We start from the raw sequence: 26,553 nt of genomic DNA on the forward strand, positions 1-26,553 counted from the left end.
ATTTAAGCAGCGCAATATAGAATTAGCAGCAGACTGCAAAATACCAGAAACACACCAGCTTTATAAATAAGTAAAATAAGAGAAACAGGTCACAGTTAAAAAAAATAGGAAGACTGTTTGTTTACAAAGTGATGGTCGTGACCCATTTATATCGAAACTTATAAATACATACTGCCATACTGAATCCTCCTTCACTATCTGCAATTAGATCAGTGTGTGCTTTCTGGCATTTGCTTTTACCGGGAAACCACGGAGCTGATTGAATTATAAGATGTTCCACTGTTGCAGCTGGAAGCGTAGGCTTCATGGCCATTAGCATCTAAACTGACCCTGAACACAGAAGATGCTTTCAGTAAAAAGTCTGCTGCATCTCTGCGGCCTAACTCCCTCAGCTTAGACATTAAGACACCCACAGTACTCTCAGGGGTATTCCCCCACTCCTGCAGAAGGGCATGGGATGGGCTTGTGATGAAGTCATTTTGACTACCACTGTTTGTATTATATTTTGCAACAAGATCAGGAAGGCCCAAGTTCATTGCAAGAAGGCACCAGTCCTTGCCCATGGGATCTGGCGGATCTAGAAGTCTACTCAATTTCCTCCTTGTAAGCAGATTCAGATCTGATACATGGATATCCATCCCCAAGCTTCCCTGTGAGTAGATATCAAGACATCCAAAGCACAAAATACTGCTAAAGCTTTCTTTATAGCCACCCATGGTATTAGTCAACGAAGTCTCTTTTTGACTTTGTGCACGGAAAAAATCTCTTGGCTGATAGATCATTACTGGCTCATGGTGCTCCCTTAGCTGTTGAGGGCTGAGATAATGTTTGACTGTTAAGAGTCCTGGCAACGTGGTAGCTACCAGGGTATCAATGGTACTACATACTGAATCCAGCAATAAGCAGCATTTGATCTTCTCAGTTTCTAGTCCTCTGACTTGAACTTCAATACCCTGACCATTGTTGACAAGAAGCACAAGCAGCTCAGCTCCACGGTTCATGATCTTTGATCCGTTTACCCACAGACGTATGTCAGCATCTCCTTCTGTGCTCTGCTGATGTATCCACCTACACAGATTCACCTGAACTTTATGGAAGATTCCACAAGGAAGCGGAGTCAGGTGTTCCACAGGAACAATTCTAACACCACCATAAATCATAATTTCATCCTCCTCATCAGCCCAAGACCTATGCAGGCTGTCAGTCTTGATCAAGGCAGGAATATCTATCATTGTTCCACTGCTGAGATCTCTAGCACAGATATCCATGGCATCCAAGATTTGTATAAGTTCTTCTATATCACTGTCTGGTATCAGACGCTGGATGTCCTCTATAGTGTATCGACCTCTGTAATGATGGAGGGCTTTGGGGTTCTCCACAGACAGAAGTTTTCCAAGGACATTTGAACATAACCACCGAGGATCCAGAAGAACAACATCTTGGACTGTCTCGCTCTGCATGATATTGATCTGTTCAGTAAGAGAAAGTCACAGGTCAAATACAGGGAGAAAACAACACATGACCTTTCTTCATGGCTTGTTATCTTGCCAAACATATCCAGATTCTCAGTTGGAAAAGGTACACATTCAATAACAAATCCTGCATTTGTAGGGAATGGTGCCATACACACACAGCCCTGCCAGCTCTGCCTCTGCTTTGGAAGACAAAATCATACCAGGCCTGTAAAGCACTGTGAATAATGAAACTTTCTGCTTATACAGATAATTTACTTTAACTAAAACATTAAACTGAACTATTCAACCAGAACCATCTCCTCAGGAATCAGACTTTGGACACAATTTATCGGAGACTTTAGTTAATAAATGTAGAACAGCAGCAAGCCGAGGAAATTTAGTTATTATGCCCAGGGCTCTAGTCGGGGGGGAGCTGAGACTTTAGTTACTAAATATAGAACAGCAGTAAGCCGAGGAAATTTAGTTGTTATGCTATTCTATGAAATGCTATTCTTGTCTTGAACAAGGACTGGTCATCATAATGTGCATTCTATGAAACGCTATTCTTGAACAAGGACTGGTCATCATAATGTGAAACTGTTCTTTGCCAATCCAAGTAAGGGGAGGATGGGTCTCTTATTTTGTGCTGTGCTTTGGAACAGGCAAGAGCAGCTCACACGGCTTTTACCTCCTCTAAAGCACAGGAAACCCTTGTGGGAGACCCCCCCCCCCGGGCAGAGGTCATCGCACAACTTTTAAGCGATTTTTGGCTGTTCCAAAATTCACCATGTTATGAGGCATCATCTTCCTTCAGTGAGTTCTCTGGAATATGCAGAGGATATGGAGAGATGAAGAGTTACTCGCAGCCACAAGTTTAAGTGGCTAGTAAGCAATGCCAAAAAATGATAACTCTGAATATGAATAAAGGTCTATAAAGTATGTAGAAGTGACTATCCAGTTAACATTACAAGAATGTAGATTACTTACTTCTCCTATGCTGTGTAGCTGCTGGGCAATATGTCGCAAATCATCTTCACTTGCCAATGGATTAAGCTGATCCTGGACATCATATACAAACTGCTGCAATGACATGAGCTGGTTGGGTCCATTCATTTTTCTCCATGATGGTAGGGTAGAGATGATTTTTTCACACAAGTGAGTCATCGGTGGACATGTCTATGAGAAATACCATAGTGGACATTAATTCTACTTCTGGAATGCAGACTCAGATGCTTACTATTCAAACATATGCCCCATCAGTGCCACCCTGAATTGCTTGGACAGATGGTAGAACACAACTGTGGTAAAGTGGAAAAGATGACCCACCTGCACACTGACTGAATGCTCAGAGTGGGAGAGCAAGCACATTTACTCTATCCCCTGCCTCCATGCCGCTGCCTGAAGGTCTGCAGGGCGTAATCACATGGAGAAAGTGGCTGTGTGTATGCTCCCTCCCTGTGATCAGCAACACTGATTTCTGAATGTTGCTTATCACAGGGAGGAGCATTTGCACAGCCACTTCCTCCACGCATTCACATACTGCAGCCAATCAGGCAATTGTGTGGAGATGGGAGCTCTCTTGTGCCCACTGTCCCTCCCTTTGTGTTCAGACAATGCACAGTGGTGGTGGGGTCATCTGTATTGGGCTAATGTTATTGATAAGTACAGAATGCTCTGGGAACATGTTGTATAAGAGAGATGCAGATATACTGCAAAGGCACGTTATAAACCTGCTTTATTGCAATAAGCATTACAAAATATTTATTAAAGTCTGATTTTGTAAAATCAGAAAAACATGTTTGCAGTCTAATTTTACTCCCATCTTTCTACAATAAAATATCTTCCTATTTCTTTTCATCCAAAAGAGAATAAATGTAAAATGGTTGTGTAACCACCAGAGGGCACTAGAGATTGAGATGAATGAATCCCCACAGACATAGCTTCACCAAGTCATATTTCTACTTGTTCCCCAGATACCTATACCACAAGGTAACTTACATTCAAAGTTGAAAAATTCTGAACTTAATTTATCATGGAGATCTTAACTTACAGAGATAATTTGGCTGCGTAATTCCTGAAGGTGGTTTCGGAGAATCTTCATATCTTTTGAGCCAGATGCACCAGCATCCAAAATAAATAATCTCTCCAAAATGTGGAGGTCATTGCCAAACCTAAGAGACAATATACTTTTTTTTTTTGCAGTTTAAGAGGTAGCTTTATTTTCCTATTTTTACATTTATTTTTTTTTTAAATGACCAGATATGCTGTAATATTTTTGCATTCCTATCCCATGCAGATTTACTAAGAGGGAAGTACTATAAGATTCAAGGGGCTATATTCCAAGAAAAGTGAGCACACAGTTGCAGTCTTAAAGCTCACAGTAAAAGTAACAGCAGTATGAAGTCACTAGAATTTCTTTACCTGTACTTATGAAAGCAGTCTTTTGTAAAACAACTCAATTCAGTTCAATGTCTTGACAGATACGTAAAAACATCTTAATATTTTCATTCATTACCCAGTGCTATATTTTGTACTACATTTTTCCTCTTACCTGTTCCTAATTTCTTTTAGAAGTGATGTATCTTTGTCATAATGAAACTCTCCTGCAGCAGAACGTGGAAGATTGACAATGTCGGCATGGGTAGCCACCAACACAACATGCAGTGGGGCTTTCAGCCTTCCTCCAAATGCTTCAAGAAGAAAAAAAATCTTACTGTGATTGAGTCAAGGATGGATGGATTATGTATTTCTTATAAACATTCTCAGCCTTAAAAGACAAGTTTTCACTAGTTTAAGTCACACTCCATAACACAAAGATGGATATTCGCCACAAATAGTCAAAGTGTTCTCTTTCCCAAACAAGGAAAAAGCATTTAGGAACTCATAAGCCATCTATTTTCACTACAAACAGAAGACAGATTTGGGAAAGGGACAATGTAGGTTTTTTTGTTTTGGACAGCCACTTTTAAAAAATCCAAACACATATCCTTTATGAAAACCAACAAAAATGACACAGAAGTGTGGAAGCTTTGCTCATTTTGATTGGTCTTCAGAAAGGGCATTGTATGTAATTTATTTTGTTTTGGACCAACTTGGAACTTTTTATCAACATTAAAAATATCTTTCATTTGCTTTGCTGGTGTACAGTACTACAGAGTGACAACTGAGATTATTATATGCAGGAAAATATGTTCGAAAAATCATTCATATGGTGGTATCAATGCAACTTTACAGTACTTACACAAAGATTTCTCACTTAAGTGAGAGTTAAGTAGGAAAGCCTGGGAGTTACCATGAAAAAGAATGAAAGAAAGAGATACAAGTGGCACATGAATGAGGTAACAGCACTGAACAGAAACGCGTACAGCTTGCTTTCTTATACATCACTAAAAACCTATTTTGTCATGTTTACAAACATTAACATCAAAGAGGACAAGCAAATGCCAACTACATAAGTCATTCACATGTAATCTAGAGTCCTGATAAGGGTACTTAAACTTCCTTGATTTCCACAGAATGTAAATATAATACAGCACTTCATTTATATTCTTTTTCTCTTGATAAACCTTAAGGAAATAATAAATACCCTGAAGTCAATATGTGGGATCGAATTCAAAGCTGATCTTTAGCCACTTTGATATGTGCATGAAATCATTTGTGAGTAGGCATTTGGGAGCCAAAGTGGAAACTCTTGCACAGCTAGGAACTCTCAGTAAAACTTATGTATGTGTAGGTAGCCAGGAATAAGCTTTTTTCTGACTTTGAAGGAAATGGTACACATTCTCCATGAAATTATTAAAAGTACTCTACCAAACTATGTTGGGATATTTAGGAGGGTTGCAGCAGGATAAATTTTAGTTTTGTTACTTTCTGTAATGGTTCACTTTTCTAGATATGTGTGTGTGCATGCACACAGTATATACACATATTTAAATATGTACATAAAATATAACACAAGACAAGGAAGATTTAGTTTGCATTTAGTGACTGTGGATATTGGAACAGAGATCATTCCATATTTCTGCATTTTATGAGAAACATACAGACAACTTGAGTTTCTTAGGAAATGTGGTAATGTATATATTTGACCTATGAAAAGGCACTGCAATTTTAAACTCTGGATATGAGTAATTAAAAAAGCCTTTAGGATTAGGAAGACTATTACAGTGCTAGAAAAAGATCTCATACTGTTAGTAAGCAGTGGAAAACGTGACAGCTTCAAGGTAATAAGAACACTTCATAAATGTCTTTGTTGAACACATACATTATCAACATCACTAATTCAGCCAGAATTTCTGGATGTTGGAAACAAGCCAAGCGTCTTGACTTTGTTCTTCCAACAAATTGTCATGATAGATGGAAGAGTGCTTTATTGTGATAGTTAAACAAATGGTGTCCAAAACAAACAAATTTAAACCTCTTCAAAATATAGAATAATTAAATTTACTGTTATGGTTGATAAGTACCTCCAAGTAATGTGACCAATTAAAATATTAGTCCAGTGATGACATTAAAGAAGCACTCTTAATGACATTGTGTACAAAATTAAATTTGTATCAATAAAATATTATAATACAAAGATATGACATGAATCAACAAACAGAATCCACTAAACCAAAGAGAAACAAGTTGCCCTTTTCTCTTCCAATGATGAAGGGGTAGCAGAGTAAATTACATATATAGCATACCTATAGGTTCTTCAACAGGAACAAGCGATTTTAGGAAACTAAGCCAAAAGGTCACTTGATTCAACTGTATTTCATAGGGTTCTTCAAGACTAAAAAGCACAATGTGAACTGAGGTGGGGTCATTGGCAGCAAAATAATCATAGCAGCAGAAATATACAGGATTCCCAGAGAATTCCCATACACTGAAATCACCAATTCCTGCAAAAAGCAAATAAATGTCAAGCCAGTAAGATGAAAAGAATCTCTACATACATCAGGGGTCCCCTAACATTTTTAAGCCTGTGCTCATGTCTGGAATTTTGAAAGGAGGTAGTGAGCACTACCCTAAAATGGCTGCCACAGGAGCTGGAGCCAAACCTCAAATGGCTGTTACGGGAAGGAGAGCCAAAGCCAATCCCTCCCTCCTCACTTTGCAAAATAGTTGTTAAGCATGCTGAACACATGAAGCTGGTCACTGGTATGCCAAGGTTAGTACTAATCTTCCGGGAGTGGGGAGGGGCAACATTATCATAGTGTTTTGGCCAAAATGCAAGAGCGTCACTGTGTGATGCCCCTGGTGTGAAGATGTCACTTCCATGTGACATATCACACTGACAACATTGATGCACAATGTGCCTGTTCGGGGGTGGGGCTTCCCCCTACAGGCTAGCTGTGGGCTGAAGCCCCAAAAATCGCGGGAATCCCACCCAGACCAGGGGTCTGGCAACCCTAGAGGACAGCAAGCTTGGAAAAGGAGGAGGTGGGCTTCTATTCCTTAACATTCATCTTCCCTCATTGAGCCCAGTTCCCTGCACTGTAAGACTCTACGCCATCACTCCCCTTCCATCTTATTTTATCCAACTAAGAACATAGGAAGCAGAATATACTAATGCTGTTCACAGGTTTACAGTGAACACAAGTAAAATCTGTGTATAGTACACACTTGATTGTTCTTTGAACAGTCAATGCACGTACAACTGAATGTGTGATATGAACCCCACATTTATCCAGATACTGGTCACTGGATTCTTATAAGAAGAGAATGCATGTTGGTTCTTTCTTTCAGACAGAGGTACACACACACCGGCAAGATGTACATGAGTTCACTGTAACATGTGAACAGGGCTAGTGAATAAGTCTATGAAGGTCAGAAATGTCTTCGCTCTGACAGCCAAACATTCTTGGTGACATTCTAATTTAGTGATTATTATCACATTATTTAAATTTCTCTCAGGCTTTCCATATTAATATGGCTTTGGATGGGTGTTTTAAAAATGTTTCCCTGTACATTTTAAAATAAAAGCTTTTTTTTCAAAGAAGAGAGAAATAAAACGAAACAAAGGAATGCTTGGGGAGGGAGGGGAGGCAGGGAAAAAGAATAAGAAGAAAGGAGGGAAAGAGAATAAAAAGAAATTAAAGAAAGATAATAAAAAGAAATTAAAGAAAGCCTAAGGAGTGAGGGAGAAACAGAAGCAGTCATAAAAAGAAGGAAAGCCTAAGAGAGGGGGAAGACAAGGGTAAACGGAATCACACAGTGATTAAGAAAAGCCCAGGAATTTATCAGTCTCTTGATCCTTCAGTGGCTGTGGCTACTATTACAGTCATTGAAAGCCCACTAATTTGAATGAGTGCAGCCAATAACAAATCCTGCCTTACAGTGGCCCCACCCACTTTTTAAAAAGCTCAGTGGGAACCAAGGAAAATATTGGCAGCTTCCATGATACCCAAGGGTGCCATGACGCAGATCTGTGACCATATATTAATTTTAAAAAGAGAGAGAAAGAAGTGGCAGGCCTGTATCCATATATATATTTGATTTGAACATGAGCAACTGATTTGAACATGAGCAACTGGTTGCAAGACTGCAGTCAAAATGAGACAGGCTCATCCACAACAGTAACTTAGTGATTTCTGCACATAATGCTTTTTACATTAGTATGATTTGGGGGTGGGGAGTAGAGCCTTCCTACAGAAACACACATGAAGCTGCCTTATACGGAATCAGACCCTTGGTCCATCAAGGTCAGTCTTGTCTACTCAGTCTGGCAGCGGCTCTCCAGGGTCTCAGGCAGAGGTCTTTCACATCACCTCCTGTCTGGTCCTTTTAACTGGAGATGCTGGAGATTGAACCTGGGACTTTCTGCATGCCAAGCAGATGCTCTACCACTGAGCCATAGCCCCTCCCCTAATCATCTGACAATATGCCAAATTGATAAAACTCTCGTTCTTGCAGAAATGCAGTATGTAACCTTCTTTAAAACATACTCTCACATTCACATCAGATGTATAACGCTTTGAGTTTTCTCTTGCTTGACAGATTCTTAAATATATTACACTGTGCTGCTTCAATTGCCAAAAAAGAATAATGTGAAGTAAAAAAAATAAATCACAATTTGTGTTTCTCATGACTGAAAATGAGTAATGCTTACTCTGCAAAATCAGAGCAGGATTATAATAATCACAGCTGGTTGCTAATTGCCATTTTATGGGCACTGATAGTGCTTTTTATCCTGACCAGCTGTGTTTTGATGAAGATGAAATCGGCATTTGTTAATTTTTTGTTCAGTACATTGTAATTAATGTTATTTATAAAGAAATATTTCCTAGGGAAAACCACATAAGCATTTGACAATGGAATGGCTACTTTTTAGCTACACAGCTGAAGGAAAACTTACTGTAGGACTTCAGCTACTGTGTGTTTTAGCTAGTAGCTTGGATCTAAGTTTTTCTTGCCAATTACCTCCTCTTGCTGCAAACCTGACACCCCTCCTCCTCCTGTACTGGGGCGAGTCAGGACCAGCAGGGATCATTTTAGGCTAGTGTGGGAGCGGAAGGCAAAGATATCCCATTCCGCTGACAGAAGAGCCTTCTCTTAGTGAAGATTTTCCATGGGCTCTATAAGGAACATCGGCCCCGGTCACACGCGCAGGAAACTGCGGGGGAGAAGTGTGGCTGTTTGCCCCGGGGCAAACTAACACGCAGTAAAGTGATCATACCTCCTGTGGAGGTTCTGTGGAGGTACCGTGGAGCTTCCGTGGTTACGGAGAGGCGTCGATCACAACACATGCCTGCGCGCAACGAAGAAGCGCGCGGCGCGGCGAACTGGGTTTCTTTTTTTGTGTACACTACGAATGCGCATGCTCCGTTGAGTGCTTATGCGCAACCACGGAGACTTGGGGAAAAAAAAAACCTTCTTCGCAAGGGGACATGGACGGGCGCCGGATGCCACCGGAAACGCGATCAGACGCCCGCCCTTGCCCCGCAGTTTCCGGAAACTAGTACCTCCGAGGTACTAGTTTTTTGCTCCGTTTTATCGGCGGTTCGCCACAGTTCAACCACGGGAGCTCTACGCTCCCCAGATGTTGCCGTGTGATCGTGCCAGGTAACTCCGCCTCTCTTCCGTCTATTTAGCGTGGCTTCTGCTCCGTGTGAACGGGGCCTTTATTTACTTATTAGTAATGATGGCATCTATAATTCCTGGGCAAGAAATATTAATTTTCACAGCTTGCAATGTTTTCTTCCAGGTCAAAATGAACATTATCTTCTCCAGCTTGGATTACAATCAAAGCTGGGGAAAAAATTATCCTCATCCTTTGCCTCCTATTTGAGTGATGCTGTGGCACAAAAGTAAGCAGGGACTGAGAGTATTTCTGTTGGGCTGGTTCTCTAGCCTTGGATGCTCTTCTGGAAGTATTCCAGATTTTAGGAGCTCTTTATAACGTAGCTCAGAGGGAGAGGCAGGAAGAAAAGGAGATAAGAGAAAAGAGAAACTCGTTTCAGACATTAACACTAAATCATGCGCACAGCTGATAATTCAGGCTCATTACTTATAATAGAATTAATGCTCCAGGGAAACATAATAGAATTATTAATCTGCTGCCTCCAATAAATCCTTTGCAGAAAAAAAATCTTGATATTTATATCACACCTATTCAGATCTCATATAGAATATCTTGGGAATGAGCTTGTGTTTAATTGGCAATTCATTTCCCCTAACCAAACCCAGAAGTAAAGCTGATGTCACTATCTCATCTTCAGCATTTATTATGGTGGCGTTAACTAGTCCCCCCCCCAAAAAAAAAAATCAAATCACACTAAGCTGCTTCAAATGTCCAATGTAACACTTGTGGAGATTTCAATGTGGAATGTTTGTGTACTGAGGACATGCCAGTTGCATTAAAAGTAAATAATTACGCTATGAATCCATATTTTACCGTTCAGATAAGCATTCTGTACATCAATGGCCTTTGTAGACTGATCATCCGTTGAACAGTGGGAATGGTGAGCAGGAGAAACAAATACTTCCAACATCCCTTTGGTCAGGCCTGGCTCAAACATCATGCTGCGGCTTCTCACACTAACATTCTCACAGCCAGGGTAGAGATTTGTAATACTTACAGAAACTGGATTGTAAGGGAGAAGGAAAAAAAGATTACAAACCTTGGGGAAGTTCACAATCAGAGTATTTCAAAATCATATGGAATTAAGACAACAACAAGAAGAAAAAAAGCTCCTAGTACTATCAGCAGCTGCTAGGAATATTCTTTTAGGATTTACAAGCGCATGGTAATCAATCACAACCAAAGCACTCCATGGTCCTTGGAGATGATTCAGCTGTTTGGAATAGCCCTTTGGTGACAGGGGAAATATTTTCTACCTAATTAGGCATAAAAGGGGGGGGGAGAGACCTAGAGTGGTTGGGTTCTCAGTAGTGTGGATTTATTATGCTTAGGCTGTATTTATTTTTAATAGCCTACCTGTTAGGCTGTGTTTTAAAAGCACTTTATTTCCCTCATGTTATTACAGCATGGATTAAAATGAGCAGATCTGCACAGTGATTTGAGCCAGAATGTTATTCTCTAGCATTAAGGAGACTAACCACAATGCTGTATTTAGCTGAAAACAAGACAATTTTAAAATCTACTGATCTATAAAGTTGCTCCCATTCAATTACTGGTAAGTTCTGCTGTGGTGGGGTGTGGGGGCGGCCACTCTGCCAGCCTTCAGACATTAGTCAAGTGAGAAGCCACAGAGGAAGAGAGGCCAGCAACTCCATCAGCTGGGGAGGAGGCTAGAAGCAGCCAACATGACCCAGCCACCCTGAGTACAGAGAAGCCTTCCATGGACTGGGTGGGCAGGAAGGAAGGGAAGGAGGCTGATCTGTGCTGACTTGGGAGCAGAGGTGAAGGAAAAGCCCACATGGGCTACGCGCACAGATGGAGTAGGTGAAGGGAAAAGCAAAATGGCTCCACTTCATACCCACTCAATGACCCCTGGGGCAGTGCCATGAGTGTCAGCAGCAGCCCCAGGAAGCACTTAGCTCCACAAAGGTTACCATAGTGTCTGCTGTGTGGCACCTAGTCGAGAAAGCATGTCCAGCTAATTATCTGGTGGAGGAATTGCAGCAGCTGACAAGGGTCACTTTCCTCAGGGCTGAAGAGTGAATTGCAAGTGGTTAGATGGGGAGGTAGCGATGGATGGTAGGATTCCAGGGTGGGAAGGGAGCTTGAAGATGAAGATAAGAGGCTGGTGGGAGGAGGGCCCCTCATACCGGCTGACTGATGGGCTCATCTCTTTTGGGGGGAGATTCTCTTAAATGCAGGGGAATCTGCTTTTATCTATAGGCTTATCTTTTTCCTAAGGGGGTTGTCATACAAACAGAATTGTCTTGCTTTCAAGTAAATATGGTACTGTGAATTTAGATACATTCCTGGAAAAGGAAAGTGGAGCAAATCCAGGGAGCAGAAAATGATAAGCAGAAAAATGCAGGATAGCTTGAGGGGGAATATTTATTCAGGAATTATTTCTTCAAAGAAGTGCCTGAAGTAATAAACACGTAAAAAGAAAATCCAAAGTCAGTTTTATGCAACTAGAATAAATAGTACAATAAAAAATAATTAAAAGACAACAAACACAGCAGAAAAGTAGTTAAAACCAAATAAAAGCCGAACAAAATGACTAACACAGATTATCATTTGATAATTTAAAATACAGTCTTAATCTGGACAGAGACACTTCACAGGCTTGTTTGGAAAGAGATGGCACCACTAAACTAGACTTTCTGCTCAAAATTTGGCCCTTGAGCATACTGCTGAACAAATGGCCCCTAAAAGTACAGAAGCCTTTGAATTAACATGAGAAATTACATCTTGAAAACAAGATAAAAATGAAAAAATCTTAGTAAATACATGGCGGTTTGCCATGGGGTCTTGCAGCTATACTGTAGTTGCAAGTTTCTGGTGGCCACTTGTGAGTAACTGTGCACTAGGGCATGATTCTGATTGGGACTGCTGTGCTGGAGAAGGAGGAATTCCTGTCTTCTCTTCTCTGTGTGTGTGTATTTGGTTTTTGGGAATTGAAACAGCCCAGGGGCTGGGGGGGGGGGGGGGGAGTGTTATTTGCTCCACTGGGAGCCAGTACATGTACTTCTTCTCCACAGAGTAAATAACACTCCCCCTATGCCCTCCAGGCTGTTTCAACTGCCAAAAACAACACAGGGGAGAAGGCAGGAATGTCCCCTTCTCCTGCACAGCAGACTTGATCAGAATCGGGCCCTGCTGCACATTTATTCACAGATTGCCACTGGGAACTCACCACCATGGTGAATTTGTGCTACTTATAATGCCTAGTCAGGCTCTAAGTATGTTTTCTAATGTACTCTAAAATGTAATGCATATGGCTACAAAAATGGTTATAGATGATAGATAAATCTGATGTTCTAAAATTATATGGACAGCCATGTCTTTTCCAGATGGAAGAACAAGTGAAGGACTGAATTATCTCATAATATTTAAGACTTGAAAACAAGAAAACAAATCCATTTAACTAAAGGGTATTAGTTTTCTTGTTTTGTATTTTGTGTGGGCCAATGCAACAGTTTTTGCCAGAATGGTGTAGTGGTTAAGTGCGCGGACTCTAATCTGGGAGAACCGGGTTTGATTCCCCACTCCTCCACTTGCACCTGCTGGATGACTTTGGGCAAGCCATAGTTCTGGCACAGCTGCTCTTGAAAAAGAGCAGTTTCTGTCAGAGCTCTGTCAGCCCCACCTACCTCACAGGGTGTCTGTTGTGGGAAGCGGGAGGGAAAGGAGTTTGTAAGCTGCTCTGAGACCCCGAGTGAAGGGCAGGGTATAAATCCAATATAAATCCAATCTCTTCTCTTCTTTTGGAACTTTAAGAGTTTAAGAGATTTAGAGAAACTAAACAAGTGCTAAGGACATATAACAATCTCTGCATTCAACTAGCCTCCTCTAGTGGTCAGAAACAGTAATTCTTCTGTACTGACATTTCTGAGATAAATGCAGATTTTAATAATTATTATATGCCCTTTTCATGAATTCCCATGAATTTAAGTTGATGAGCTCAACTTTTTATGTGAATGAACTGTGCAAGAAGCAAGAATTGTCCCTTAACCAAGGAACACTTTTTGTCCTTCATTTGTTAAGTATACAGTCTTCTCTAACAGAATGTACTTCCTTCTTTGGAATGAAGGCTCAGGAAGCAAAGGATCTGATTCCTTTTGTCCTCCTCAACCAGAGCCAAGGCATTTTCCACCCTGGCTCCAACCTGGTGGAACTCTTTGCCGAATAACGACCATGCCCTGAGGGACCTGATATAGTTCCGCAGGGCCTGTAAAGCAGAGATGCTTCGCCAGGCATTTGGTTGAGGACAGTGACAGTCTCCATCTTCTCTGGCACTCCCACCCCCTGCATCCCCGTGAGGCCAGTGACACCATCAGGAAATTTTAACATCATATTTTGGTACTACTGTGTTTTTATTGGTTTTAACTGTTTTTAATAATATTCATATGATATTATGTTGTACACTGTCCTGAGCCCGGTCCCTCCGGGGGAGGTAGTCTAAAATCAAATTTGATAAAATAAATAAATAATATCCTAGTTTATTCACATAATTAATAAATAATATCCTAGTTTGTTCACATAATTTATAAACAGGAACAATATGTAACAGGAATGTCTGAGATGTCCTTGTATCCTGGACATTAAGGGGGTTATTACTTATTTAGAAAAAAAGAATGTATGCCACCTTTGCAGGGTATCTGTCCAAGGTGGCTTACTAAGTAAAACAATAAAAACATAAAGCATCAAAAGCTATTAATTAAAACCCACAAAACGAACTGGGAAGGAAAAGTATAGATCTACATATATAAATGTAAAACTCCTCAATTTCCCCCCAAAAAACAAGTAATAATGCTAATAGAAATATATTAAATATACTGAATATATAAACACATAAAACACTTCAAGAAAATGTAATGTACATAATAAAGTCTCACAAACCATCAGAATGATAATTCTTGAAAGAAACACCTGAATAGTCCACAAGCCCTCCAAGGGGCAGTAATGGTCCATAGAAAAAATATTGTCCAGTCCAATGATCATGCACAAATCAAAATTCTATTTTGTATTAAGCGGACTCCAAAGTCTCTGAACAAGTTCACAACCCAATGGTATCAAATCTAGCAGGCAAAAAGACTCTGCATGGTCACTGTACCTACCTTGACTTATTATACCCTTTGATGAGGGATTTTCTTTGAAATGGTCTGAATATCACATATGATACTGTCGGGGTATACTGGACAGTATTTTTTTCCTATGGACCGTAACTGCCTCTTGGAGGGCTTGTTCTTGTGGACTATTCAGGTGTTCCTTGTCCTAGCAGCTCCATGGTCCTTGTGGGGAGAAGGCAGCAAGCTCACCATGCCTTCAGAAGACAATGATAGTACGATAAGGGCCCAATCCCTAGCTCCCTAATTAGAGCACCAGCAAAATACTTGGTACAGAAAAGAAGCTCCAGCATATGCCTTTTTAATGTGTTCAGCCCATCACAACCTGTGATAGCACCATAGTTGTCATGATGGCCACTAAGTCCTAAACTTGACCTGACAACATAGCCTCACCATGTATATTGAAACTTCCAAGGACAATCAGTCTTAAGGCCCCACAACACTAACTCCAAGACCACTTTAATCAGCTCTGCCAGGGATCCCACTGGCAAGCCAGATGGACCATCAGGATCTCTAACTTGTCCCTGGTACTCAACAGAAGGTAAAAACAATCAAAGCTGGTCTCTGGTTGGACCGCGTATCTATTGATACCTGGTGTAACCAGTGTCTGGGAAAGGAAATGCTCGCCCCTGTCCTCCACTTTGAGGCTGGTGAAGGAATATATATCAGGCTAGGTTCATCCAGAAGTCTAGTGACACTTTAAAGACTAAGAGTGCCCTTTAGATCAGGGGTGTCGAACTCAATTGTTATGAGGGCCGGATCTGACATAAATGAGACTTTGTTGGGCCAGGTCATGTGTTATAACAGGGGTGTCATAACAGGGAAGATGCCATTATTGCCAATGTCTTATCAAAGCACACTTGCCAAGAAAATGCTGCAGTGGAAAGGGCGATCGTTTTTTTTACAAAAGGCTCATACAAATTCACAGCAGGCAGGCTATTTGGTTTTAGCTATAATAGTGCTTTGTCTTTAGCTTCAATTGCACATGGCATTTTATCATTTGGGGAAGGCTTCCCCTTTCAGTGGCTTCCCAAATTGCAATCAGGCAATGCCCAAGCACCAAGGAGGGTTGCAATGCTTGTAAAGATACAACAAGCAATCCTGGACTTAATGGGGCAATTATAACAAGTGCTGCTTCCTAACATTCCAGCAGCCAACGAGAGAATCATATAATGCAATCTAACTGCAATATAAACAAAATCATTATTTTATTCAAAGTTGGGGTTTTTTTTGCTCACACTCACTTACAGATGCCAGCCTCCAGGTGGGACCTGGGGATCCCCTGGAGTTACAGCTCATCTCCAAATGACAGAGATCAGTTCCCCTGGAGAAAATGGCTGTTTTGGAGGGTGGACTCTGGGGCATTGTACCCCACGGAGGTCCCTCCCCTCTCCAGGCTCCATCCCCAGATCCTCAGGAGTTTCCCAACCTGAAGCCGGCAACCCTACAAATCTAAGAGGACCATAAATGCAGCTTGACTTGGCAAAAAGCAACTTGCCACAGACGAGTGCAGCTGATCAGATGGGGGGGAGGGGAGAACTGTAGATCGCACTGAACCTCTTTCAAGTGTATGTAAACAAAAAACTGCAGGCTTCAGCCGGCAGAGCTGATCGCAACTGATCACATTCAGGGGGGAAAGAACTGCAGATCACACTGAACCTCTTGCAAGTGTTCATAAACAAATGACGCAGGCAATGCTCCCTCTAAGCTGTGAAGTCTTGCGAGCAAAAATTCTACTTTGTGGGCTACTGGCATTAAAGTTGTGAGTGAGGGATTTGGCTTCTGCATAAATTAGTTTGCTCTGGAGCCATCCTTCCTGAGCTAAGACAAAAATGTGTGAGCTGGAGGCTAAGAAATTGTGAGCTAGCTCACACTAACTCAGCTCAAAGGGAACACTGGACACAGGCAAGAACTGCAGATTGCAGTCTCTGGAAGGTTAGAGCAGAGAGGAAGCAGCTGATTGGAGCCAATGGGAAAAGCCCAGGGTCAGGGGAAGCTACCAATCGGGCTTTTATAAACAAAAGCACACGAGGCAGCCTCCTGGTCAGGGGGAAGGACAATACAGAGAGGAAGCAGCTGACTGGAGCCAGTGGGAAAAGTCCAGCAGGGTCACGGGGACCCACCAATCAAGCTTTTGTAAATGAAAGCACATGAGGCAGCCTCCCGGCCATGGGGAAAAACAGAGCAGAGAGGAAGCACTGATCAGAGCCACTGGAGAGAGCCGCCCTTTACACTGCCAACCCCAACAGACAGCATGATTTTATCAGCAGTGTGTGTGTGTGGGTGTTTTACCAGGTGGGCCTGTTCTGGCCCGCGGACCATATGTTTGACACCCCTGCTTTAGATATTAGCCCTGAAAAAGAAACTGAAGGCTAGAAGCCGCTTTATTTAGTTTGTAGATTTGCTGAGCTACAACAGCTCCAGTCTCTGTCTCTGCTAGGAGATATTTTGGACCTAGGATAGTTTTATTGCAGGGATACAGAAATATATAACTGCAGACTGGATGTTTGTTGCAGCAATATTGCTTTTTTTCTCAATATTCAAAAAGCAGTATTTAGGTACTAGAAAAATGCACCCCATCCAGATTTCCCTCTAGTGGACAACTATCAGAGCATGATATGGGATAATATCATGCACTACGTATCACTACTGATGTAACTATGACCTCTATGCCCAAATCTTTAAAAATAAAAACAATAATTTTTTATTATAAGGTACAAAATAAGAATCTTAAAAGTAGTACCTGATGGCTTATTAGATAAAGGTGAAGGAGGAAATCTGACTGAGTTTGTAGAAGAAATCCTTGGTCTGCGTCTTCTGAAAAAGCTTCTCAGGAGGCCACACTTTAGAGACTCCACAAGAGTAGTTTTACCAGATGCAGAGTGACCAAAGAGCTTAAGTTTTATTCTCGGCTGTAGATTATGAGTAGGTCGAAGATGCTGGATGAACAGTGTTCTGTGAGTGTCCTAAAAGCACAAATATACATATAATTTTGAAGTCAGTCTGACTCACTTTGCAATCCTGTCCAGAGTTTAAGCCAACTGAAGACGTAACTCTGTACAGGAGTGCACAGTAAATGCACAAGGAGGCTACAAAGCAATTATTTTTTTGCTTAAAGTCCAAGATGGAGATATGGATTTGTATGAAGTACCAATGTAATGCTGACTTCCCACACTGCTCTCTCACCCTGTTTCCCACCAATGGAGGATTCCTGCAATAGAAGTTGCTTTTAAATGTCCTTAGAATCTAAAAAAGCAGCTTACAGTATTTTAGGGAACCAGATGCACCTATTCAGTACATATCCTACACTTCCGTCTTTTACCCTGTCAAGTCTGAAAGTTCGTTACATTATCCCAAAATGTATCCTAGCCTGAGGCTCATAACTCACAAATTTTCAATACTGAGCCAGCGGTGGAGTCAGTATTTTGTGACAGCAGAATGTCCTTTGTGTTTCTGGTCAGGTAACCCTGAAAGACTAAAAATTTGTTCAAGATGGGTAGCCGTGTTAGTCTGTCTGTAGCAGTAGAAAAGAGCAAGAGTCCAGTAGCACCTTAAAGACTTAACAAAATATGTGGCAGGGTGTGAGCTTTCGTGAGTCACTGTTCACTTTCTCAGATGCAGCTAGAATGGCAATGTTCTTAGATAGTACAGTAATTAAAGAATTTATGGTTTTTTGTAATAATAATTTTTATTAATTTTATAAATAATAGTAAGATAGAACAATAGAAAATACAGATATTGATATCTTAACTAAAAAAACAACCAATAAACATATTGTCAAACTGAGAAGAGTGATACCATGCAACAATGTCATTACTAGAAAGAAAACTGAACATATTTCCCAGGCAGAGTACCTTCTTTTGTAGCAGTGTTAGATATATAATCAAAAAAGGAGAACCATTTTTCCATAAAGTGTGACTGATAGTAAGAGCTTTCAGTAATCAAAAACTGGTCCGATAGTTTATCCATATAAAGTCCCATATTTTCAAAAACCATTGCCCCTAACTATGGGAGTCCCATCTACCATTTTTGGGCTAACAAAATTTTAGCTGCAGTCAATGTTCCCTCTAAGCTGTAGAGTCTTGTGAGCAAAAATTCTACTTTGTGAGCTACAAGCCTTAAAGTTGTGAGCGAGCGATTTGGGGACTGCATAAATCAGTTTGCTCGGGAGCTGTCCTTCCTGAGCTAAGACAAAAATCTGTGAACTGGAGGCTAAAAAATTGTGAGCTAGCTCACATTAACTCAGCTTAGAGGGAACACTGGCTGCAGTTAATAGTTTTATGGAGCTCATTAAAATAAGAGAAGAATCAGATACCCAGCCAGATGCACAGTTTTTATCCATTTTTCATAATATCTTTTGATGTAAGAATAAGCCTGAAGCTGGACTGAATTCTTCATTCATTTCCTTACCTTTTTTAGCCTTGCAAGGAGGCTAGCTACAAGTTCATGTTGCTCTGCTCTAGCCAGGTCTTCTGCTGTTTTACCATCCTGTTAAAAGATAAATTATTAGTTACAATGACTTTTTATTCCATCATCTTTGAGGAGATAAGTAAATGCTATCGGAAGCAAACTGATTAAGGAATAAAACAAGACACCTAGCTGGAATATGTAATCTGGCATTAAAGAAAAAAGGGTTTATTTTTCAAAACAAAGAACTGCTATCTTGATGTTACAGTCACAGGAAGCTAAAAACTTCATGAGTTGAAGGTTAATATTAGTGCTCCTTGCAACACAGAGTCTCTGCAAGTAAATGCAAAAGTACTTTCTGAAGCTATGCATTTCTGTTATATACATGGATCTTTGAAAGATCACAAGACTAGTATGTTGACATGTACTTAAGCAAGAAGAGGTAAATGGTATTTAGAAGGAGGGGGAAAATGATAACTTGATTATAGCACCTACCATATTTAGAGAAAAAATGTGACAGAGAACAGCTTTAAATAACCTAAGCAAATTTATGAAAAGTAGGAAATCTGTTTTATGCATTCTGTTCTTAACTTTCAATTACCCACATTTCATAGGTCAGCAGTTTAACATGAAAGGAGTTGTAAGAAAAATGACATCTGGTTTTTAATCTCTTTGGACGGTATCTGTGCACATTTTAAAAAGTGGTGAATCCTGATGATGTATCAGTTTTTCATTTACCCATTTCCAAAAGCAGAAAGACAGCTGTTTTGTGTTTACATTTATCTCTGTAATGGGACTGTCCAGGATTTAGAAATAAGTTGCAGTGTGATCAGCTGACAGTGTGTGTCAGCAGAGTTTAACATTAAGAGGAAGAGAAAGAAACACCAGGACTCGAATCAAAGGGATGTTCCCTTCCCAGCCAGCTTGGAGTTCATGCTACCCTAAGCTTACTTGCACATCACCTACACTACTTATGTACATTAGCATACCCAGTCCCACACTTTATTCTAAGGTACTTAAGTATGGAGCTGCGGTGGCTCAAGTGGTTAAGACGCTGAACTGCAGGCTGTGGAAGGTCAGTAGTTCAGCGGTTCAAGACCCGGGTGCCGCAAGACAGGGTGAGCTCCTGTCTCTAGTTCCAGCTCCTGCCAACCTAGCAGTTCGAAAGCAAGAAATTGCAAGTAGATAAATAGGGACCACTTCGGTGGGAAGGTAACAGCGTTCCGTGCACCTTGGTGTTTAGTCATGCCGGCCACATGACCACGGAAATGTCTTCGGACAGCGCTGGCTCTTCGGCTTTGAAACGGAGATGAGCACCGCAACCCTAGAGTCGGATTCGACTGGCTTTCGAGCAAGGGAACCTTTACCTTTACCTTACTTAAGGAATGCTGTAAACAGATTTTCAATACAAATTTTAAAAGATGACTGGCTACTATAATTTGTTTTATTGTGGATTAGTAGGGAACAAAGATATTTATTGCAAATTTCACTGTCTTGAGCCTCTAACTGCATACAAAGATGGCCAAGTATATTTATGGCCTGTGTGTATGCATAATGATCAACATGTGTACCACGAGAAAGCACCTGTTATGCATTGACTAGTTATGGCAAATGCAACAATAACTGACTTGACAGCATCTACTCCAACATGTACAACTCCAAGATACCTGAGACAGAGCTTTCAGGATCAGCTTTGGCAAATGCTTTAAGGCCAATTCCCAGATTTTGCTTCTCCAGAAAAAAATGGATACATGTGATGTAATAATTACACGTTCATATGAAATGCTGGCCTGGCTGAATCACAAGCCGGAATTAAGACTGCCGGGAAAAACATCAACAACCTCAGATATGCAGACGATACCTCTCTAATGGCAGAAAGTGAAGAGGACCTAAAGAGCTTCTTGCTCAGGGTGAAAGAGGAAAGCACAAAAGTTGGCTTGGAACTCAACATCAAAAAAACTAAGATCATGGCATCCGGCCCCATCACTCCTTGGCAAATAGAAGGAGAAGTCATGGAAGCAGTGACAGACTTCACGTTCCTGGGGTCCAAGATCACTGCAGATGGTGACTGCAGCCATGAAATTAAAAGACGCCTGTTCCTTGGGAGGAAAGAGATGGCAAACCTTGAGAGCATAATAAAAAGTAGAGACATCACCCTGCCAACAAAAGTCCGTATGGTCAAAGCAATGGTATTCCCAGTAGTGATGCATGGCTGCAAGAGACTATAAGAAAGGCTGAACACTGAAGAAGAGATGCTTTTGAATTATGGTGCTAGAGAAGACTCTTGAGAGTTCCTTGGACTGCAAGGAGATAAAATCGGTCAATCCTAAAGGCAATCAACCCTGACTGTTCCCGGGAAGGCCAGATACTGAAGCTGAAGCTCAAATACTTTGGCCACCAAATGAGAAAGGAGCACTCACTGGAGAAGACCCTGATGCTGGGAAAGATTGAAGGTCAAAGAAGATGGGGATAGCAAACAATGAGATGGTTAGACAGTGTTATTGATGCAACGAACATGAAATTAAGCAAACTCCGGAGGACGATGGAAGACAGGAGGGCCTGGCATGATGTGGTCCATGGGGTCACAAAGAGTCAGACTTGACTGTGTGACTGAACAACAACAACAAATAATTACAAAAAAAATTGCCTGGCTACAACTGTCTGCAATATGCATCAACACTTCAGTTTTGGTGAGAACAAGGTACAAAAAATGCTTGGGGATTTTCTTCTAGAACAATGGTTCTTTGGCACCATTATTCCAGTACTGGCCAAAAATATTAGATAACAACAATCTATACTTTTCAATCACCTTGCCCAACACAATGCTCGCAAGATCTTTCCCCTGTTTTATCTGTGACATGAAGAAATTCTAAAAAATTCTCCTTGATGTCCACTGATTTGCTGTTAACAAGGAGAGGGGGAATGTATATTTTAGAGTGGGGAAATTGCCCCTTGGCTCTTTGAAGAAAGCTTATCATCCAACACCATAAAATAATAAAGTTGCCAGTTTCCAGTTTACTGTGATGTAAACTCTGCAATGCGAGGAAAATTATTTCACATCAGTGATAGGCATCGGCATCTGCCTCACCCCATCCACTGCTGATGCCAGCACTGGCTCTCAGGCATTGTGGGAAGAGTGTCAAAAACAAGTTAAGGGGCTACCCATGTCACAGAGAAGATCTTTTGTGGTTATAGTGAATTAAAGCAAAATTTTATTTACATGGTTTTTAGTAGTCCTTGTACTACTAAAGGTAAAGATGACTTTGGCTGACCAGGCTTTGTGTCTCTTACATGGGACACCCCCCCCCCATATGTGTTACTTAGTTAATGATGTGTGTGATAGCTAGGTGTTTTTCATCGGTTCTTCAGAATGCCTGTTTGAGGAACATTACTTAGCCCTGGTAAGACATAAAAGACAGCAGGTGGTGCTGATTGGACGCAGTGGTGCAGATCGGCTTGACAAGCAGTAATTGCTTTACAAGCTCACATGCACGTTTGCTTATTCATTCACTTGCCCACACATACATGCACACTATGAAATACTTTTGTTTTAGTATAAAAGCTTTTCAGAAGAGCTATTTTTCGAAAAAGAAAAACGGAAAAACATCTAAATAGCATTTATAGGCTTTCATGACATATTAGAAAAATGGCTAATAAATAAAACAAAATAAAATCAGGTGGATAGCTGTGTTGATCCGAAGCAGCAAAACAAAATTTGAGTCCAGTGGCACCTTTAAGACCAACAAAGTTTTATTCAAGGTATAAGCTTTCGTGTGCATGCACGCTTCTTTAGAGACAACTAAATGGAAATTACCAGCCCATACATATAAGTAGAGAGTGAGCAGCAAATCAGCACAATGAAGATGTTTAACGGATTCAAGGACCAAACAGGAATAAAACAGGGGTTGTACTTACCTGTAACCTTTGTTAATCGAGAGGGCTTCTGTGCAGGCACACATGGGACTGCAGTACTACGGGCCAGCCACCGAGAGGAACTAGCGAGCTTTTACTACAGTTTTCTTCCCAAGAGAGTCACTTTCCTCTCCAGGGAGAGATTTCCTGCCCAAAAGTCACCTGACCTGGGAGGAGCCTGCTCTCTTCCCTCAGTTCTCCTTCTGTTGCCACCTCGGCGCACGAGACTCCCACAGAGGGGGAAGGAGGGAGGGATGTGTGCCTGCACAGAAGCCCTCTTGATGAACAATGGTTACAGGTAAGTGCAACCCCTGTTCTCATCTTTAAGGCTTCTGTGCAGTCCCACATGGGAGAATAGCAAGTTGACTTTCTTTGGAGGAGGGAGTGGGAAGTCTCAGCGAAAAATAGACTGTAGCACCGCTATGCCCACTGCTGCTTCTCTCCGTGCATTGATGTCCATGGCATAATGTCTGATGAACGTCGAAGGTATTTACCAAGTAGCAGCACGGCAGAGGTCGAGAACCGGTATACCAGACCAGAAGGCTGCGGACGAGGCCTGAGCCCGTGTGGAATGTGCCGACAACACTAGGGGGCACTGCACACCCACTGCACATCATACACCAATTGAATAGCTTTACAAATCCTTCTAGAGATGGTCTGTGAGGAGGCTGCTTTACCCTTGTTAGGGCCACCAAAGCATACAAATAAGGCTGCTGACTCACGGAAGGGGCGGGTTCTGTGTAGATAAAAGAGCAGAGCCTGTCTAACACCTAACGAGTGTAACGTTCAGCTAATGAAGAGTGATTGGGAAAAAATACAGGAAGCACCACATCTTGAGTCAGGTGAAACCCAGTAACCACCTTCAGGATGAAATCTATATGTGGCCTGAGGACCACTCGATCCTTGTGTATATGGAGGAACGGCGGCTCTATGGAGAGCGCCGCCAACTCGCTGACTCATCTAACAGAAGTGATGGCAATGATGAAGGCTAACTTAAAGGAAAGAAAAGATAATTCACATGTCGCTAAAGGTTCAAAGTGCTTATGAACTAACTTAGTCAACACCAAGGTTAAACTCCATTGGGTTAGAGGCAACTTGGAAGGGGGGTACAAGTTATTCAAACCTCGTAGGAAACGTTTGGCATCAAGCACCACAAATACCGTAGACCCTCCAATAGGCACATGAGACGCTGAAATGGTTGCTAAGTATACCTTAGCTAAACCCCTAGTTTTAAGATGCATCAGAAACTCTAAAATAAATGATAAGGCACAAGAGTTTGGGTCTATCCCCTTGTCCTGTGCCCAAGCTGAAAAACGGGCAAACTTGCTAGCATAGGATCGCCTGGTGGATGGCCTCCTGGAGGCCCTTAATACTTCCGCAACTAAGGGACTATGGGACCTCTGGGGCGAATCAGCCAGGCGGTGAGCTTGAGCGCTTGGAGGTCTGGGTTGGATGGGAGACGTCCTGAGAGCAGATCCCACACTATTGGAAATGTGTGGAACTCTCCGTTGGCCATTGCCCACAGCTTGGGAAACCAAGGGCACCTCGGCCAGAAGGGAGCAATGAGGATAGCTGTAGTGCCATCCAAGTGAGCCTTTGTGACCACTCAATTTAGAAGTGGAGGAAAGGTATAAAATAGGCCTCCTGTCCAGCGAAGCTGAAACGCATCTCCCAAGGACCCGACACCTATTGCAGCCCAAGAGCAGAACAAGGCACACTTTGTATTTGTAGGGGTCTACGTCTGGCGTACCCCACCTTCTGAACAGGGGTCGCAGAAAGCTGTCTCCTAGAGACCAATCGTATGACATGTGAAACACCCTGCTGAGGAAATCTGCCTGTGTATTTAAGTGACCGACTATGTGGATAGCCTTCAGGTCCGCTCCTATTTGTATGACTTGGCATCACAAAGCAATGGTTTCTGTCATGAGTGACATAGAGACAGTGCCGCCCTGCTTGTTGATGTAATACTGCATAGTCATGTTGTCTATGTGTAGAAGGACACTGGCCATGCAGGAGACCTGCAAAAGAAGAGAAGGCCCTCCTTACTGCACAAAGTTCCAGAACGTTAATATGCAGGGTTGCTTCTTCCAATCCCCAGTGGCCCTTGGCCGTCTCCTGACCACAGTGGGCTCCCCAACCTACAAGGGAGGCGTCAGTGAACAACTGTATGTCAAAGTGGCGGAAACCGAAGGGCACGCCAGCCCGCAAGTGGAACCAGTTGGTCCATCATGACAGAGCATGCAATGCAGAGTGTGGTACCGTTAAGCAGATGTTCGGGTTATGCATGTGAGCGTGAAAATGTCTCAGAAACCAATTCTGTAAGACCCTCATGTGTAAACGGGCATAGGGAAGCACTGCAGTGGTCGCAGCCAGGTGCCCCAAAAGGCATTGCAAATAACTGGCAGGGCATCTGCGACAGGTCAGTAATAAACAAACAAAGCGTATAATGCGTTGCGCCTGGACCTCTGGCAAGAACGCTTTTCCTAAAATGGCATTAAGCGTGGCTCCAATGAATATCTGCTGTACAGGGCGGAGGGTAGACTTATTAGCATTGACCAACAAGCTGAGAGACTGAAGTGTATTCAGAATAAGTGCAATGTGTGACAGTGGCTGGTACGAGGAATCTGCCACTAGTAACCAGTCATCTAAATATGGGTAAATTGTACACCCCAGGAGGCGGAGATGGGTCACTACCACCGAGAGGCATTTTGTAAATACTCTAGGGGCAGAAGCTAACCCAAGTGGGAGAACAGTTTATTGGCATACTAGTCCTTCATAGATAAAGCACAGAAAATGTGCACAGTCCTCGTGGATGTCAATACGGAAATAGGCTGTCAATGCTGGCAAACCAACAACCAGGGTGAAGTAACAGAATAACCTCTTGTAAGGAGAGCATACGAAACTTTGGTCTCGTGAGAAATTTATTAGGTGATGGAAGTCCAAGATGGGCCTTTGCCCACCATCCTTCTTGTCAATCAGAAAGAAAGGGGAATAAAATCCTGGGGATTCAGTAGGTGACAGGACTCGCTGTATTGCTCCTTTATCAAGGAGTAGTTGCACCACCTGTGACAAGACCAGCGTATCATTGTGCGGCGGAAAGAAAAGACAGTGAGAAACAGGGTGAGAAGTGAATTCCAAGTAATATCCATTCTTTATTATAGCCACGACCCAAGGGTCATCAGTAATAACTAACCAGGCCTCATAAAACCGGGCCAACCTGTCCAAGAGGCAGGGAGCATACTAGTCATTGGAACTCGGCTCCTCGACCCCCAGCCTCCCTACCTCTATTGACCTGTGCCGGTTTTGGCTTGGAACGCTTGTTCTGAAAGGTGGAGTGGTATGAGGGACTATAAGGGGCATGAAAGGGCGGATTCTGAAACAGTGACTCAGAATAACGGAAGGGCCATGAGTAGAGCAGACGCTGCGGTGGCCGAGACCAATACCTGGGCTTTTGTTGGTTGGTTCCAGGAGCCATAATCCCAAAGGATTTTGCTTGAAGTTTATACTTCCTGATATGCACCAGGATCTCATCCGTCTCCTGGCTGAACAATTCTTTTCCCTCAAAGGGGAGATCCTCAAGCTTAGC

General features: G+C 42.0%; 1 protein-coding gene across 1 annotated transcript in view; it reads right to left on the reverse strand.

The window, feature by feature from the left end:
- Positions 1–236: 236 nt before the first annotated feature.
- The window catches only part of DAPK1 (death-associated protein kinase 1), a 129,454-nt gene continuing 103,137 nt past the window's right edge, over positions 237–26,553 (reverse strand). The window contains exons 18-25 of the mRNA XM_015422298.1: positions 19,059–19,136; positions 17,392–17,614; positions 10,336–10,524; positions 6,143–6,340; positions 4,006–4,144; positions 3,505–3,625; positions 2,442–2,630; positions 237–1,469 (exon numbers count right to left, since the gene is read on the reverse strand). Of these exons, the coding sequence (XP_015277784.1) occupies positions 237–1,469; positions 2,442–2,630; positions 3,505–3,625; positions 4,006–4,144; positions 6,143–6,340; positions 10,336–10,524; positions 17,392–17,614; positions 19,059–19,136 (2,370 nt within the window). The remainder of the gene's footprint in view (positions 1,470–2,441; positions 2,631–3,504; positions 3,626–4,005; positions 4,145–6,142; positions 6,341–10,335; positions 10,525–17,391; positions 17,615–19,058; positions 19,137–26,553) is intronic.

The sequence above is a fragment of the Gekko japonicus genome, unplaced genomic scaffold, assembly GCF_001447785.1.
Source record: "Gekko japonicus isolate JY-2015 unplaced genomic scaffold, Gekko_japonicus_V1.1 scaffold652, whole genome shotgun sequence".
NCBI lineage: Eukaryota > Metazoa > Chordata > Lepidosauria > Squamata > Gekkonidae > Gekko > Gekko japonicus.